This window comes from Mastigoproctus giganteus, chromosome 9 (assembly GCF_048544385.1).
Source record: "Mastigoproctus giganteus isolate SK-2022 chromosome 9, ASM4854438v1, whole genome shotgun sequence".
NCBI lineage: Eukaryota > Metazoa > Arthropoda > Arachnida > Uropygi > Thelyphonidae > Mastigoproctus > Mastigoproctus giganteus.
The window spans coordinates 40,647,037-40,664,087 of NC_143583.1; the positions used below are offsets into that span (position 1 = coordinate 40,647,037).

The following is a 17,051-nucleotide window of genomic DNA, read 5'->3' on the forward strand; positions in this document are numbered from 1 at the left end:
CTTCAAATATTGCATCATTCTGTTCACCATTTGGCATCTCTCATATTGTCTAATGACTTTGCAACTGTGATGGCATGTTTGCGTTATCAGGGTACCTGCCAGCCCACCGATGATGAAGCCAACTAGATTTGAAACGGTGCCGTCTGGGTGGTGGTACCCACTGATAATAAATAAGAGTAGTCTCCTCTACTAGAGGAGAGTTATTTATTCAAAGTACAGTAAACCCCCCAATTCGCGGGGGTTACGTTCCTGAGAAATGCAGTGAATACCGAAAACGCGAATACTGAGTTATGGCTCCCACAGTAATAAAGGGGTTCCGTTCCAAAGTACGAAATATATAAGAAAAACTAGTCTAAAATTTTGTCTATGTATGTATTATATGTACCTTCAAATTATGACTATGTACATAGACAGTACATAGTGAAATGCAAGCATATGGCATCGAAATGAAAATAAGAAACAATTTAATATTAAATGTAATATTTATTAGAAATTTCAAACAAATCTTTCAAACCAGCACCTTTGATAGCAAAAAAAACTTATCCCGCCGGTGCTATCACCAGTTTCGCTAAAGTGTTGATAAAGGAGTTTTGCCTTTTCACGAATGATTAGTGAACTTAAGGGAATTTTATTTTGAGTTCGGTCTTCTATCCACAGATTTAAAGCTTTTTACATCACGAGTTACAGAGCAAATTTTTGAAGCAATTAGCGCGTTTTCACGGACACTACGGCGAATTTTTTCTTCAGATTTCTTGATTGATCGTACCGTTGACTCATTGATTTTATAATGTTTTGCCACTGAGAAGACACTTTTACCATTAGAAATTTTGTCTAATAACTCAATTTTATTCGCTAATGTCATCACCTTCTTTGATATTTTCACATTTCTCTTGTTATTCATAGCCATATTTTTGTAGGGGTTAGAAAGAACTTGTCCACAATAAAGTCACTTTCTTCCATTAACACACTCGAAAAAGTCTGTTTTACACTGCAAAACGGTAGATTTATCACTTTTGAAAGCATATCAATTTATAAATTGATAAATTTATTCAATTTATACTCATATAAATTAAAAGCAAATGACCAAACCTTCCATGACAAGTGTCCGTGATGAACACATACTGAACAAGGATTAGCGAGAAACATCCACGTTAGCGATTTTGTCACCCCTCTCCCCCCACCCACTGAGTGCTGTTTTGACCGGGAAAGATAATTTTAGACACGCCCATGTTTTTTTATGGCGGATAATATTCACAGCGCTTTAAAATTCACATTTTTTTAGGTTTCATTTTATATTAAATTGGCGATCGCGAATACGCGAAACCGTGAATACAGATACTGCGAATAGCGGGGGTTTACTGTAGTGCAATAACTGATATCTCGTTGTGAAGGTAGCCACAATATGAGATAAAATTAAATGAGGCCTTTACACTACATATGTAGTTAAATTTATGGGTAAATTATGGTGATGATGAAGAGGTTGAAGAAATGTACACCGAAATTGAGTCTTCTCGATGAACAGAAAAATCACTACACTATCATTATGGGGGACTTCAATGCTAAGGCTGGAAAGAGACAAAACAGTGCAGAAAGGGGAAATTATAGGAAATTTTGGAATTGGTGAAAGAAATGAAAGAGGTGAAAGACTTGTGGAATTTGCAGAATCTCAAAGAATGTCAGTAACAAACACTTTTTTTCAAGAAAAGGGTGAACAGAAAGTGGACATGGAAGAGCCCAAACGGATTAACAACTAATGGAATCTACTTCATTCTCACTAACAGAAGATAAATCGTGAATGATGTTACTGTCCTGAACAAGGTAAATGTACGAAGTGATCTCAGAATGGTAAGATGCACACTTGATATTGATGTAAGAAAAGAAAGGACACCTCCATAGCCAGATGGGCAGGAGCAGCAGCAGTGCGTACTTCTTGCACACACTTCTTGATTAGACCGGGATTCGAGCCTGTGACCACCAAATACAGAGATATGGAAACGTCTGGGAATGACCATCACATATATCCCCGGAGCAATATGGCTTTAGTTACTAAGGCTCCTAAAAACCAAATAAGAAACAAACAAACAAGAAAAGAAAGGAAAACACTGACTCCAGTAAATAATACTAGGTAAATAAGTCTTTGAGATAACAGAAGAGGAGAAATAGCAGTAAGTACTGGAACTTGAGAACTATGAGACAGTATTTAAATTCTATACAGTGGGACCAACTGATGATGTTACCAACAGCAAACTCAAAATGGGAAGCATTCAAGGAACTAATCTTGGAGGCTACCAGGCTTTACATACCAACTAAGGAATATTGTTCAAGGTTTAGGCCTAAATGGTTGTCAGATGAATTAATGAGACATGTGGCAGAGAAGAAAAATGCATGGGATACATACAAATTAATGGGTGACATGGAAGCCTATGATAGATATAAGTTGGTCTGTAACCAAGTCACAAAGGAGATTAGGCAGGCAAAGGCAGACTACGAAAAATCCTTGGCCAAGGATGCAAAGAAAAACAGAAAAGAGTTCTTTACATATTTGAACTCGAGAAGGAAAGGGATAATTCAGATTGGTCCACTGGATATTGATGGTTCAACAGTTGAGGATCCTGCTCAGGTGGCTAACAATCTAAACGAGTATTTTGCATCTACATTCACGCATGAGGAGTTATTCAGGAAGGAGAATGATGTAGGTAAAGTAAACATTGGCAGTGAGCTGGATGATTTTGTAATAACTGAGAGGAAAGTGGAGGAGAGATTGTTGAGGATAAACATAAAAAAGGCACCTGGGGTGGATGGGATCTATCCAGTTATATTAAAGGAGGCAGCAAAGGAAGTATGCAAACCCCTAGCCATAATTATGAGAGCTTCTTTGGACTCAGGGGAGGTACCCATAGACTGGAGATGTGCAAATGTAACCCCAATTCACAAAGGAGGATCAAAGACTGACACAAGTAATTATAGACCTGTTAGTTTAACTTCTGTTCCAGGTAAATTAATGGAGGCACTGGTTAAAGAAGCACTGCAGGATCATCTAGACAAGAATTCAGTTATAGCTCAGACGCAGCATGGTTTTGTTAAGGGCAGGTCTTGCCTGACCAATTTGATTGGATACTATGATGTAGTCACAAAAGAACTGGATGCAGGGAATAACTTTGATATTATATATTTGGATCTCAGAAAGGCTTTTGATACTGTTGCACATGGAAGACTGCTGCACAAATTGGAGCAGTGTGGCATTGGAGGCAAATTGCTGCTATGGATAACGGGTTGGTTGAGTGGCAGAAGACAGAGAGTGGTAATCAATGGACACTGCTCAACGTGGACTAATGTTATTAGTTGAGTTCCTCAAGGTTCAGTGTTGGGTCCGTTGTTGTTTTCGGTGTTTATGAATGATACTGATGATGGGATATCAAGTTTAATGTCCAAGTTTGCAGATGATACAAAGGTTGGCAGGGTCGTTAAGGACACTACTGATGCTATGCTGCTGCAACAGGATCTGGAAAGGTTGAACAGATGGGCTGAGAGGTGGCAAATGAAGTTTAACATTGACAAATGTAAAGTACTACATATGGGAAACAGTAACCCCAGAGCAACGTATCAACTCTGCGGTACTACACTGACAGTGGTGGAGGATGAAAAGGACCTGGGGGTAATTGTGCAGGCAGATATGAAGTTCTCTGAGCAGTGCAGACGAGCTGCAAGAGTAGCTCATGGTGTCTTGTCAATGATATACAGGAATTTTTCTAGCAGGGATAAGGACGTGATTATTCCCTTGTATAAGGCAATGGCCAGGCTACACCTTGAGTATTGTATACATGTCTGGAGGCATTATTTCAAGAAGGATGTAGAGCTGCTGGAACGAGTACAGAGAAGGGCAACAAGATTAGTGAATGGAACAAAGGGTTGCTCTTACGAAGAAAGGCTTAAGTTTTGCAAATTACAGTGTCTGGAGACTAGACACTGGCGAGTTGATCTGATAGAGGTGTATAAAACCTTGAATGGTTTAAGCATGCTCAATGCTGATGGGATTCTTCATCTTGCTCAGAATAATCACCTCAGAGGGCATAAATTCAAATTGAGGAAGGACGGATGTCGGATAGATGAGCGGAAATTTGCCTTTGGCCAGCGGGTGGTTGGTTGGTGGAACCGACTTCCATCACTTGTTGTAGAAGTTGATAGCCTAAACAAATTTAAAGCTCAACTGGACAGGTATTTCGAACGAACAGATGGGTGAAATGGGAGTGGGGTTTTTTTTTTTTTTTTGGCTGATGCTGAATAAGCTTGCTTTCTTGCATCATATGCCTCTACTAATGCTAATGCTAATGCTAACTTAAGAACAAGTTTGATCTTCTGCAGACTGCTCAGGACCAAGATATCGACGAGGAATATTACAACTTTCTGAAAGTGATAAAGCCCAAGAAACCTGTAGGTAAAAAGAAATCTAAAGAAGAAAAAATTAGTCAAGAAACACTTGTCATGATGACCAAAAGACAACAAATGAAGTGCAAGAAAAACACTGACAAAGAGAAAATTGAGTATACTGAGTTATGCAAAGCCATTAGAGAAAGAGACTCAGAGAGGACATAAGAAGAATTAACTCAAGTAAAGCAGAACATGCATTAAGGAAAAATGAAGGACTTAAATCAGCTGCCATGAGCAGTAATACAGAAAGAAAAATGATACTGAAACTGAAGAATAGCGATGGTGTACTTATAAATAGCAGAGAAGGCATAATTCAAAAAGCAGAAGACTACTATAGAGTTATACAAGGAGTGAGGGAATGAGGCCAGCATTGGGGAAGATGGATCGCAAATTAGTAACACATACCCGTTATCCTTCCTGATGAGGTGGAACATGCGTTGAAGAAAATGAAGAATCAGAAAGCCCTGCGGGAAGATGAAGTTACTGTAGAGTTTTAAAATTGGGAGGAAGAGACATGACGCAAAAACTGGCAAGACTCTTCACAAAATGCATTAGAAAAGGTGTGACGTCTAAGGGGCGGAGTAATGCAATCACAGTTTTGCTGCATAAGAAAGGAGATAAATCAGAAATTGGAAATTATAGACCAATTTAGCTTGTTGTTCCACTTTTACAAGTTGTTCACAAGGGTCATTACTAATAGATTAGAAAGAATACTTGATGAGAATCAACCGAAAGAGCAAGCTAGCTTTAGGACAGGATTCTCAACTATGGATCACCTTTTTGTAATATCGCAGCTAATAGAGAAAGCAAATGAATATAAAACACCATTATGCCTGGCATTTGTGGATTATGAAAAGGCATTCGGCTCCATACAGCATAAGGCAATGTTTTGGGCACTGGAAAGACAAGGTGTAGATAACCCATATATTATGATTTTGAAAAAATATATGAGAACACTACCTCCTTCATTAGACTAGACAAAGACAGTAGGAAATATAAAATTGAGAAAGGAGTTTGATAAGGAAACACAATATCTCCGAAGTTGTTTACTGCTGCCCTTAAGGAAGTTTTCAGAAGATTAGACTGGTCGCACAAAGGAGTCAATGTGAATGGAGAGTACCTAAACCATTTACGATTTGCAGATGACATTCTGGTTATAAGCAACGATCCCAAAAATTGGAGGAAAATCTTAGTCAGTTATGCAGAGTTTGTAAGGATTATGACTAAAGGGCTTTAGTCATGAAAATGACTAAAAACAAAAGTAATGATGAACAAGTATGCCACAGAAAGGGATATAATAATTGAAGGAGCAGTCATATACTTATCTGGGACAAGTCATTGGCTGTGATAATGATAAATGGCTGGAAGTCAAGAGAAGAATAAATTTTGGATGGTAGCATTCAGGAAATATAGTCACATACTGAGGACCAATATCCCAATTTGTCTGAAACGTAAAATAATGAACCAATGTATACTCCTCACTATGACTTATCCAACTCACTGAAAGAATGAAAGAGAAGCTGAGGACACAGCGAAGAATTGAAAGAATTATATTGGGAATCAGACTGTTAGATAAGAAGAGAAACATGGATTAGGCAGCAAACTCAAGTAAAGGACATTCTTATCAAAACTAAAGAACTAAAATGGTCTTGGGGAGGACATATAGCTTGAAGACATGTTGACAGATAGACTAAGAAAATAACAGAATGGTACCCAAGAGGAGCTAGAAGAAAACCCTTAAGACAAAGGATATGGACATATGAAATTCATGAGTTTGTGTGTAGTAAATGGATGGCCACTGCACAAAACAGAAGGAATTGGAAAGTTGCTGGAGAGGCCTTCATCCTGCAGTGAATTGAAAATAGCTGATGATCATGGTGTATCTACACTGATATTATATACCTGAAGGACTGTACTTTTTCCATTTACATCTGGTACAGATATTGTTACACAAAATGAGATAGGCTTGATGAGATTACTGCCAGTGAATCAACTGCCATTCTGCCAATTCCAAATTTCCTTTGTAATATTTAGATCAAGCATGGTGTATTTAAAAACGAATAACACCCATTTGGTTATCTAAAAAATTCTCACTCCATCTAGCAAGACCAGTTCCAAGTGGAATTCCATGTGAGTACTAAGGACAAGTCCAAAAGAGTTGTTTCCTTCACAATTTATTTCCATTAAGAAATAACTACCAATTGATACATTATTATAATGCAATTACCTTTGTTAACATCATCATGTTCCAGAACTTCTCCCATTACCATTTGAATATGTACACTACTTGGTATAAGGAGAAGTTCAAGAACATGATACTATTAATAAAGGTAATTAGCATTAGCATTAATAGAGGCATATGATGCCATAAAGCAAGCTTATACAGCATCAGCTAAAAAAAAAACCATTTTACTCATCTAGTTCCATTCGCTCCAAAAGTTTATACACTTCTTCCTTGAATTTATTTATGCTACCAGCTTCCACGACAGATGTAAGTTTTTTTCCAGCAATCAACTACCCGCTCACTAAAGGAAAATTTCTACACATCTATTCTACAACTGTCTTTCCTCAATATAAATATATGTCCCCTTAGGATCTTTCTAAGTAAGAGGAAGAATCCCATCTGCATTGCGCTCAACCCGTTCAGGGCCTTATACACCTCAATCAGATCACCTCACAGGTGCCTAGTCTACGGATGCTGCAATTTGCAGAACTTGAGCCTTTCTTCGTAAAGCACCACTCTGTTTCCCTCACCAGTCTTGTTGCCCTTTTCTGTACTTTATCTAGCAACTCTATGTCCTTCCTAAAATGAAGTCTCCAGACCTGTATGTAGTACTCAAGGTGTGGCCTCACCATTGCTTTAATACAAGGGTATAATTACCTCATTACCCCTGATAGCAAAATTCCTGTATATCATTGATAAAACCCATTGACCTGCTCTGGCAGCCTGCCTGCACTGCTCAGAAAACTTCATATCTCACAGCATAATTACCTGGGGGTAATTAAGCAGTGAGATAATTACCTGGGGGTCTCTTTCATTCTTCACTACCTGAGCGTAAAACCACACAGTTGACACATTTCTCTGGGGTTACCGCTAATCATATGCAGTACTTTGCATTTGCCAATGTTAAACTTCAGCTACCACTTTTCAGTCCATCTGCCCAACTTTTCTAGATCCTGTTGCAGTAGCATACTGTCATTAACAACCCTGCCAACCTTTGTATCATCTACAAAACTTTGACATTAAGCCTGATATACCTTCATCAATATCACTGATAAATACAGAAAACAACAATGGACCCAACAATGGACCCTGGGGACTCCACTAATAACATTAGTCCAAGAAGAATAGTGTCCATTGATTACCACTCTGTCTTCTCCCATTCAACCATCCTTTTATCCATTGTAGCAATTTGCCCTTAATACCATACTGCTCCAATTTGTACAGTAGTCTTCCATGCGCAACAGTATCAAAAGCTTTCCTGAAATGCAAGTAAATGATATCAAAATTATTTTTTGCATCCAGTTCCTTTGTGACCACATCATAGTATCCAATAAAATTGGTCAGTGAATCAACACTTCCGTCCGTCAGTCAGTCAACACTTCCCCTTAACAAACCCATGCTGTGTCTGAATTATTACTGCAGTCTTGTCTAGATGATCCTGCAATGTTTCTTTAACCAGTGATTCCATTATTTTCCCTGGAACAGATGTTAAACTAACAGGCCTGTAATTATTAGTGTCACCTTTCGATCCCACTTTGTGAATTGGAGATACATTTGCACATCTCCAGTCCACAGGGATCTGCCCTGGGTCCAACGATGCTCTCGTAATTATGGCTAAGGGTTTGCTTACTTCCTTTACTGCCTCTTTTAATATAACTGGACAGGTGCCATTCACCCCAGGTGCATTTCTTATATTTAACTTCAACAATTTCTCCTCCACTCTGCTCTCAGTTATTACAAAATGACATAGCTCCCTGTTAGTTTAATAAGCTTCTGTTCTCCACTTCCCTACAGAATTCCTCATGTGTGTGTGTAGATGCAAAATACTCATTCAGGATCATCTACAGTCAAACCATCGATATCAAGCAGACCACTCTGATTCATACTCTTCCTTTTAGAGTTTATATAATTAAAGACGTCTTTGCTGTTTTCCTTTGCATCCTTTGCCAAAGATTTCTCATAATCTACCTTCACTTGCCTAACCTCTTTTGTGACTTGATTACAGACTGGTTTATATCTACCCTAGGCTTCTGTGTTGTCTGACAATTTATATGCATCCCAGGCATATAAATTGTGTAATAACACTGTGTAATAGTATATTAATTGGTAATTATCTCTTAATATATGTGAGTATTCTGTAGGACTTCCTAACCGGAAAAATAAATAGTATCAGGTTATTGCATGTTTCTTGGTTACATAAAGATTGTGCCAAAGAAAACATAGCAAAAAGTAACAATAAAAAAGAATGCATATAAATTCAAAAAGTAAGATGAAAATAAGTAATTTCACCAAAAGATCATAAGTAATAATAAATTAAATTGCATAAGAAATAAAAATAGTACTAAATAGGATAGAATAAAAAAAAAAATTCAGTTTGTACTCCATCATAGCCAAGTCTACACAGTCATTTGACAAGAATATGATCATTAACCTTTTTTTCCAACTTCGTGGATTTGAACACATGTACTTCTAATCGGCCTACGTAGCCGAGTGGGTAGGAGCGAGAGTGCAGTAGCACACGCTCTTTGAGTAGACCAGGGTTCAAGCCCCTGACTGCTGAATATGGTCGATCTGCCAACCCGCACTGGACCAGCGTGGCAGATTATGGTCCATTTCCCCCTCAGCATGAATTGTTGAGGAGGCTTCCATCCTGCAGTGGGTTGTAATGGCGGCACTTTTTACTTCTATATATTTAAATAGGCCACTCAGCTATGTCAATCCAAAGATTGGAAACAAAGGAGTACATATAAAAACATTAATTCTACACACATCAGAAGCTATTTTTGGATGCATACTCAAATCTAATAAATCTATTTCATCTGTACTTTGATGCATTTATTAATGTATGACACGCTGTAAAGCAGATTCACTGCATGCATGAAAGATTACATTACTGAAGCATCTCTTGCCAATTGTGTGGGTTAGGGACCAGTGTGGATACTTGCAATCAGAAAAATCACAAATTAAAAATACTGAAAAGTGGAAAGAAGGTTGTTCCTAGTGAGTTGGAAAATACAGAAATGCAATTTGAAAACAACCAATATGGGAAAAATTAGTAATATAAATACTCTATAATGCAATAGTAAAACGTTTTAAAATTTAAAAAAAAAACTGCAAATTTTATAGATAAATACCACTACCAAAAATCTTGCATCACTTGGAGCTATGGACACATGTATTTATTCAAAGAAATAATAGAAATGGCTTATCTTTGGCTATAATGACTGCTTTAGGTTTTCATGGAAACCTTTCCACTTTGCAGCAGAAAGCTGGTGGTATCGCACTCCGCTCCTTTAAAACAGAGCTCCACTAACGAAGAGACTGGCTTGACCATACCACAATACTATGTTCCAATTCAATCCCAAGGATGTTCAACTGGTTTGAGGCTGGAGCTCCATGTTGCCTACTGCAATACTCCAAACAATACATTTGAAATGTTGGAAGGTGTATGAGCTATGCCAATAAAACTGACACAATACAGCAAACAGAACTGCCCAGCACATCAATGCAGGACACAGTATTCATTGTTCCTGGCACTCTAACCAGTGATACCCAATCCACACCATGAGAAATATCCTCACAGAACATTGCACCACACTTCAAACTTGGGACAACATACTCAGATGGTAGTAAGAATCCTCCGGGTGTCCTCCATGCTCAAGCACTTCGATTTGACTGAAATGGCATTTAGCATGATTTACCCCTTCAAAGGTCTGGTTTCCATCAATCTACATCAATGGAAATCAGTAATTTACATTAATCATTGTGCAGGGCACAATGCCAATCAATGGTTATAAATTTGTTTTTGTTGTTAAAGGCTCGTAGACTGCATCTCTTCTGTGAAAATTAATGGCATGAAGCTCCACACACGCACACACCAAGGAAAAACTTGCAGGTTTGTTTGCAGCACCAACTGAAATTACCTGGGATCTAACAGCAAAACAAAGTAACCAGCCATCACAAAGCATATTGGCTGTTGCCAGGCAGTACTTTATATCTACCTGTCATATCTTGGGCTCATTGTCACCTTTTGACTTCTATGTCCTCGGGTACTAATTATCAACTTTGGCACACATGATTATCGAGAAACAGCACGTGCAGAAATTTTTGCCACACGGCATCCAAATTCCCCTTTTGAAACTGTTTGCTCTTTCAGGCGGGTGTGTGATCTCAACACACACATATCCGAAATAAACGAAGCTAACCACTGACCACCGTAAGCCAAAATAGTTGCATGTTTCGTAGTAACTCAAAAATTCATTTAATCAGAGGAGTGTAACATGAATTTTAGAAGGATAATAAACCATATTATGCATACACTGTTCACCTTTCAGAAAAAAATCTTACCTGCATCTGAAACTTTATACTGTTAAGCTCACTCAGTTTGGTATCTCTCATTATCCTCATATCATCAATTGATGATTTCATTTGTGCCACACCTTTCCGAATATCTGCAATCTTCTGATTCATTTCATTTATTTCATTTGTCTGGATCAAGTAAACAGAAAAAAATCTTATATAGCTTATACATCATTGTACAGTACCAAATTTGATTTTTTTTTAAGATACAAAAAACGCTTAAAACTTTTCATTCGTTATGAAATAATAAAATATCATAATTACATAAAAGTTCAGGTAGCCCAAGTTAAAAAAAAAAAAACAAAAAAAACCAAACACGTGTGCGTGCGCATGCACACGGCATTCACTAGCTAGTATAAGGGTAACGGTAAAGAAAATGCCGAGATTATAAAAATAACTACCTCAGTAGCAAACTGCCAAGTCTCTCAAAACAATCTGTTGTTTTATAAAAAAAAAAGTATATCAATGTTGGGTACACCCCCCCCCCCCAAGCCCAATAAGCAAGTGGGAGAGAAGCTGAACAAGGTTTTTGCATCTACAAGGATGAGCCATGTCAGTTTACTGAGAAGAGATGTAATTTGCCAAGTAAATTACTGCAAACAGTAAAGTAGGTGGTAGATGACTTTCATCAACCAGTGAAATACCACCACTTTGCTTATTGGAGGCTTGAAGTTGTGAAACCCATGTTTAGTCTCTAGAGCAAAGTTTCCGGCACCCCCCCCCCTCCCCCCATACTTCTCCTTCAACCCATGCACGGTACTGAGTGCTATAGGTTTTGATGCCTTTCGTGTTTGGGGTTTTCATAAAAAAAAAAAAAAAAACCAATTTATTTGAATGTCATTAAGAAGGACAACATGTAAATGTAATATTAACATTAATAAATGTTATATGGGCATAAATATGAGCTAAAAAAATTAAATTAATTTTACAAATTATTTCTCTACATATGGGCAGTCTTGTTTATTCATACAAGAAAATATTTCTCAAGAGAAGAGATTGTCAGGTCAGCTAAAAATTAGCAAAGGCATATGATATAAGAAAGCAAGCTTATACAGCATCAGCAAAGAAAAAAAAAAAAAACACCATCCCATTTCACCCATCCATACACTCCAAAAGTTTGTCCAGTTCTTCCTTGAATTTACTATCAACTTCCACAACAGATGTAAGTTAATTCCAGCAATCAACCACCCACTGGCTAACGGCAAATTTCAGCACATCTATTCTACAACTGTCTTTCCTCAATTTGAATTTATGGCCCCTTAGGTGCATAATCTGAGCAAAAGGAAGAAATCTCATCGGCATTAAGCTTGCTCAAACCATCAATGGCCTTATACATCTCAATCAGATTACCTCAGAGGTGCCTAGTCCCCAGATGCTGCAATTTGCAGAACTTAAGCCTTTCTTCGTAAGAGCACCCCCTTTGTTCCCCTCACCTTCAAGTTCATAATGTAAAGAAAAGTGTAAGTTCATCACTTACACTTTTTTTTTTTATAAATGGGTTGAGTAAACTAAAGGGAGATGGTGTCCTCACTCCTTTTCCTTTTTTTTATGACACGCACACAAAGGGACATAAACTGGAAAAGGATAGCTGTTGGATAGATATGCAGAAATTCACCTTCAACCCAACTAACTTCATTCAATTAACTCTACACATCACTTTCTCTAACAAATTTTCTAACACTGAAGAACTTTTTCATAGTGAAATTCTTTCTTTCTTCACAACTCCAAGTGGCTTCAATTTTCTAGTTATATGTACTCAGCTGGTATATATGCTGAGGTATTTTTAAATGCTAATGATCTTACACAACTTGCTCACTTAATACTAAATTAGTAGACACAGCAATCCTTCAAAGAATACAGTTACTGTCAGTAGTCCCCTAGGTACCACAGTTCAACTTGCGGTGGTGGTCTCTTCTCCAATTCAGTCTTTTACCTATAGCCATTCTCCACCTCTTGACCTTTGTCATTAAAAGAATGTGAAATTAGATTATCTGCACAACTTCTATATATCTCTTTTTATAGGCTGAATTACTTTATTACTTATTCCATCCTAAAATTTCATTCTTTATATAATCCTTACAAACTTGTATTTTCTAATTAACGTGCTAAGGCTGTTCAGAATAAGAACACAGCTTACTGCAATTGACTTGTAATCATATCTCCAGCTTCATTTTCTGCCTACACTGAAGCTCTAGGGGAAAAAAGTTATCAATCCAACCTCAAACTTGTTTCTTGTTGAAATGGAAGTTGAGTATTTTTGTCTCTGTCCAAATCTCTGGCCACAACCAATGTCCATCCATACTTCCACCTCTATTTAAAATGCAACAGTTCTATTGCATCCTCACTAAAGATAAACTTTTCTTCTTCTTTTACAATGCTCTTTGAAAATGACCTAACCACACCAGTCACATTCCATTCAATGCCTCAACTTCTGAACAATCCCGATGAGAAATCTCCAGGCCCTAATGGCATTTCTGAAATTGTTTTCAAAATCTGCTGCGGAGATTGCTGCTGTTTTGTATAACTTTGTTCAACTCTCTTATACCATTAATGTTTTTCTTTCTGCTTAGAAATATCCAGTCAGTTCCTTATAAAAAAAAGTAACAAAAATTCCTCCTTCCTTCCAGTTGTCATCCAAGTGCATTTACTTCTAATCTTTTCAAGTTAATGGAGAAATCCATCAAGTCTTATACTATCTCGGAATCATCAATTTGATCAACAATAGCCAATATGGATTCTACTGGTGTTAATCTACTAATGATATCTTTGGTCATGTTAATTAACTTTGGACAAATCTGATGGATGTTTGGTGAAACTGAAATGGTAGCTCTTGACATTTCCACAGCTTTTTGAGTGAATTTACTGTCTCCTAATCTTATGGTTTGCCTTCCATGTTTTAACTCTGCTAACTTTTCAACTAATCTTGGTATTTCCCCAAGGTTCAGTTCTTTCTCCTACTTTTTGCCTCTTGTATATTAACGGCATCTTATTCTACTGACCAGAAATCCATAATTCTGCTGATGATAGCACAATACATTCCACCTTCCAGTTTGAGAAACCTTCCTAACACAAACATGAACTTCTTACATATCTGCCACCAATTCCTTAAACATTGATCTCTAGGTAATTCTTCAAAGGGTGAAGAAAGCTTAGTTAACTTCAATTCTTCCAAAACTCAGTCCTGTGTAATTATATGCAAAAAAAAAAATATATATATATACACCACTTAACTTTATCCAGGATTACCGTGACTTCTAATATCTCGTGGCATAAGCACATCACATATATAGCATCTTCTGCCCAAAAATAACTGGGTTTTCATTTTGACTCTGAGCATTACTTTTTTCTCAACTTGTACTGACCCTGTATAAATCTCAAATCTGCCCTAAGTTGGAATATTGTTCCAACATTTTTGACATGAAAACATCTATGGCAGCACTAGAGTAAAATCAATTGGTAAAAAAATTTTCTTTTAACAGAAATGGCGCATTGATTGGTAATGAAGAAAGTTGACCGTTTAGATTTTAAATGACGTAAATTATGTCACTTCCTATTAGGTGGCTGTTAGATTTTAAATGATGTCACTTCCTAAATGGCACTAACAGTGCTAACTCAGTCACTAAAATTGATTCGGTAGGGTAAGTAGTTGATTCAGTAGAGTAAGTTCATACTAAGATATGGAAATGAATTGTAAGATCATCACTTCCTAAAGGCCACTAACGTTGATTCAGTACAGCAAGCAGCAGGTAGTAATATTATGCAAGAATAAAAGCTTCAAAGCCACCGAAGAAGCCTCTTGTGTCAAAAAGGAACGAGTTCAAAAACATGGAGAATGAAAAAAAATGCAGACTTTAATAAAATCTAGAGATATTAAAGAATATTCTTCCACACAACACCATTTCATTACTTAAAATTTAAACAGCTTTGATTCAAGAATGCAACAATAAAACAATCACTTCATCCAACTAACTTCTTGCAGTAGTTTTTGGTTATAATGTTATACTAGTCTTCAAATGGATTTCGCTAACTAATGAATTGTAAAAATACCTATTAAAGTATTTCAAAGATGGCTAAAACTCCCACTGAGGGAAATTGAGAAGTATGCAAGGATAAAAGCTTCAAAGCCTGAGAAGAAGCTTCCCATGTCGACAAAAGAAAGAGTTCAAAAACATAAAGAACAAAAAAAAATGCAGTTTAATAAAATCTGCTTCTCAAGATTTTAATCAACATCAACCTTCTGCACAGACTTCTCATCAAGAAGCTGGACCGCCAACGTCACAAAATTATATTCAAGAACTTCCTAAAGATTTCGATCCAGAAGATTTTCAATTGATTTCTGAACCAGCTAGACAGAGTATACTGAAACAACCAGCTTCGACTTCGAGGGACCTGCTAGAACGAAGGCTTGTCAGTTTGTAACGGCAAGAGAAATCGATTTAGAGGCTGTACCAATTGCAAGAAGAAATACGAGGGTTTCAGTGAATAACAACAGAACAATCTTGGCTAAACGAAATCATTTTCGACTAATACCAGCTTGTGCTATTACCATCAATAAATCTCAGGGAGGTACTTTCGATTTTGTAGTTTATGAATATGAGAAATGTCACAAACAAAGACTAGCTTATGTTGCATTATCTCGAGTTACTGATATCAATGATCTTTACATTATTGATGCAAATGGAGAAAAGAAATTTATCGTGGACTGAGAAACACTACACCCACTCCTGCACTTCAAGCTGAAATGACCAGGTTGTCGAGTAACCATCTATTTACCATGCAAGGCACTTTACACGAGTTCATCAATAAACGACAAGATCTTTCCATTCTAACATTAAATTGTCAAAGTTTGTGCTCACAGTGACGATCTCACTGATGCAGTCACACAACAATCCAATTTACTTCTTTCTGAAACGTGGCTAAATAACAAATAAGTAAGCATACCTAATTTCGTTTGTGTTGTTCAATTCAAATGAGAAGATCATCACGCTGGCGGTGTAGCAGTTTATCATAAGACAGAAAATTGTACTTATGTTGTTACTTCTCACATGGAAGTGATTTATTGACAAGCTGTTGGCAAATCCATGAATGTTAGACCTGTTGGAGACATTTGTGCAGCTGAATGCCTTCTTCCTGATGGTCAAACGATATTGTTGGTAGTGATTTACATTTCACCTACCGAAAGATCGAACACACCATTGAATTCATCCATTTCATTTTACTTCCTTACATGATTGAAGGAGCTGCATTGCTACAACAATTTTCTCACAAGAAATATGACTGAATACCAATGATACTTAGTGGAAATTTCAACGTTAATTTTGCAGATACTCACTCCAAACCTTTGACTGATTTCTTAGAAAATAAATTTGGACTAATGTTAGATACTTCTAGATCTGTATCGACTACTAATCATGGAACTATAATTGATGCCGTGTTTCAAAGACATTTACACTCTTTACAATCTCAAGTGTATGTATCATATTTTAGTTATCACAAACCCATTGCAAGTAAATTACCTATTGAACGTGTATTGCAACCTCAAATTCATGAAACTCGAAAAAAAAAAATAAATGCTTTAAAATGTTAAACATGTTTGGATTTTTTTCATACTAAACCCCTTTAATCTCGTCCAAGCCAAGGATGTTTTCACATAAAATAAAACATCTTTCATGCGTACAGGGTATATGCAGTGCTTTTTTTTTTTTTAATTGGAAAATGCAGTAGCCTGGTAAGCAAGGTGTTTGGAATTTTAAACCCTACTGTGGATCATCATTGAACAAGTCAATACATGGGCTGTGTGAGGGTAGCCAAGAGTAAGAAACATATGCATGTATATTTGCATGTACACTAATGCCAGGAGCATGGTAAATAAACTTGATGAATTTAAAGTACTAAATAAGTCATCAAATACAGACATCGTAGGGATAGCAGCAATATGGTGTCATTCAGACATAAGTGATGATGAATTTGAATATGGAGAGTACAATGTACAGTAGACTTTCAGAATAATGGCGCCTTCGGGAATTCAAGGTGCCATTAT

The 17,051-nt window shown here is 37.0% G+C and overlaps 1 protein-coding gene across 1 annotated transcript in view; it reads right to left on the bottom strand.

Annotated features, from left to right (window-relative positions):
- The window catches only part of Dap160 (dynamin associated protein 160), a 531,520-nt gene that overhangs the window by 282,618 nt on the left and 231,851 nt on the right, over window positions 1-17,051 (bottom strand). The window contains exon 13 of the mRNA XM_090381606.1: window positions 11,000-11,140. Within this exon, the coding sequence (XP_090237732.1) occupies window positions 11,000-11,140 (141 nt within the window). The remainder of the gene's footprint in view (window positions 1-10,999; window positions 11,141-17,051) is intronic.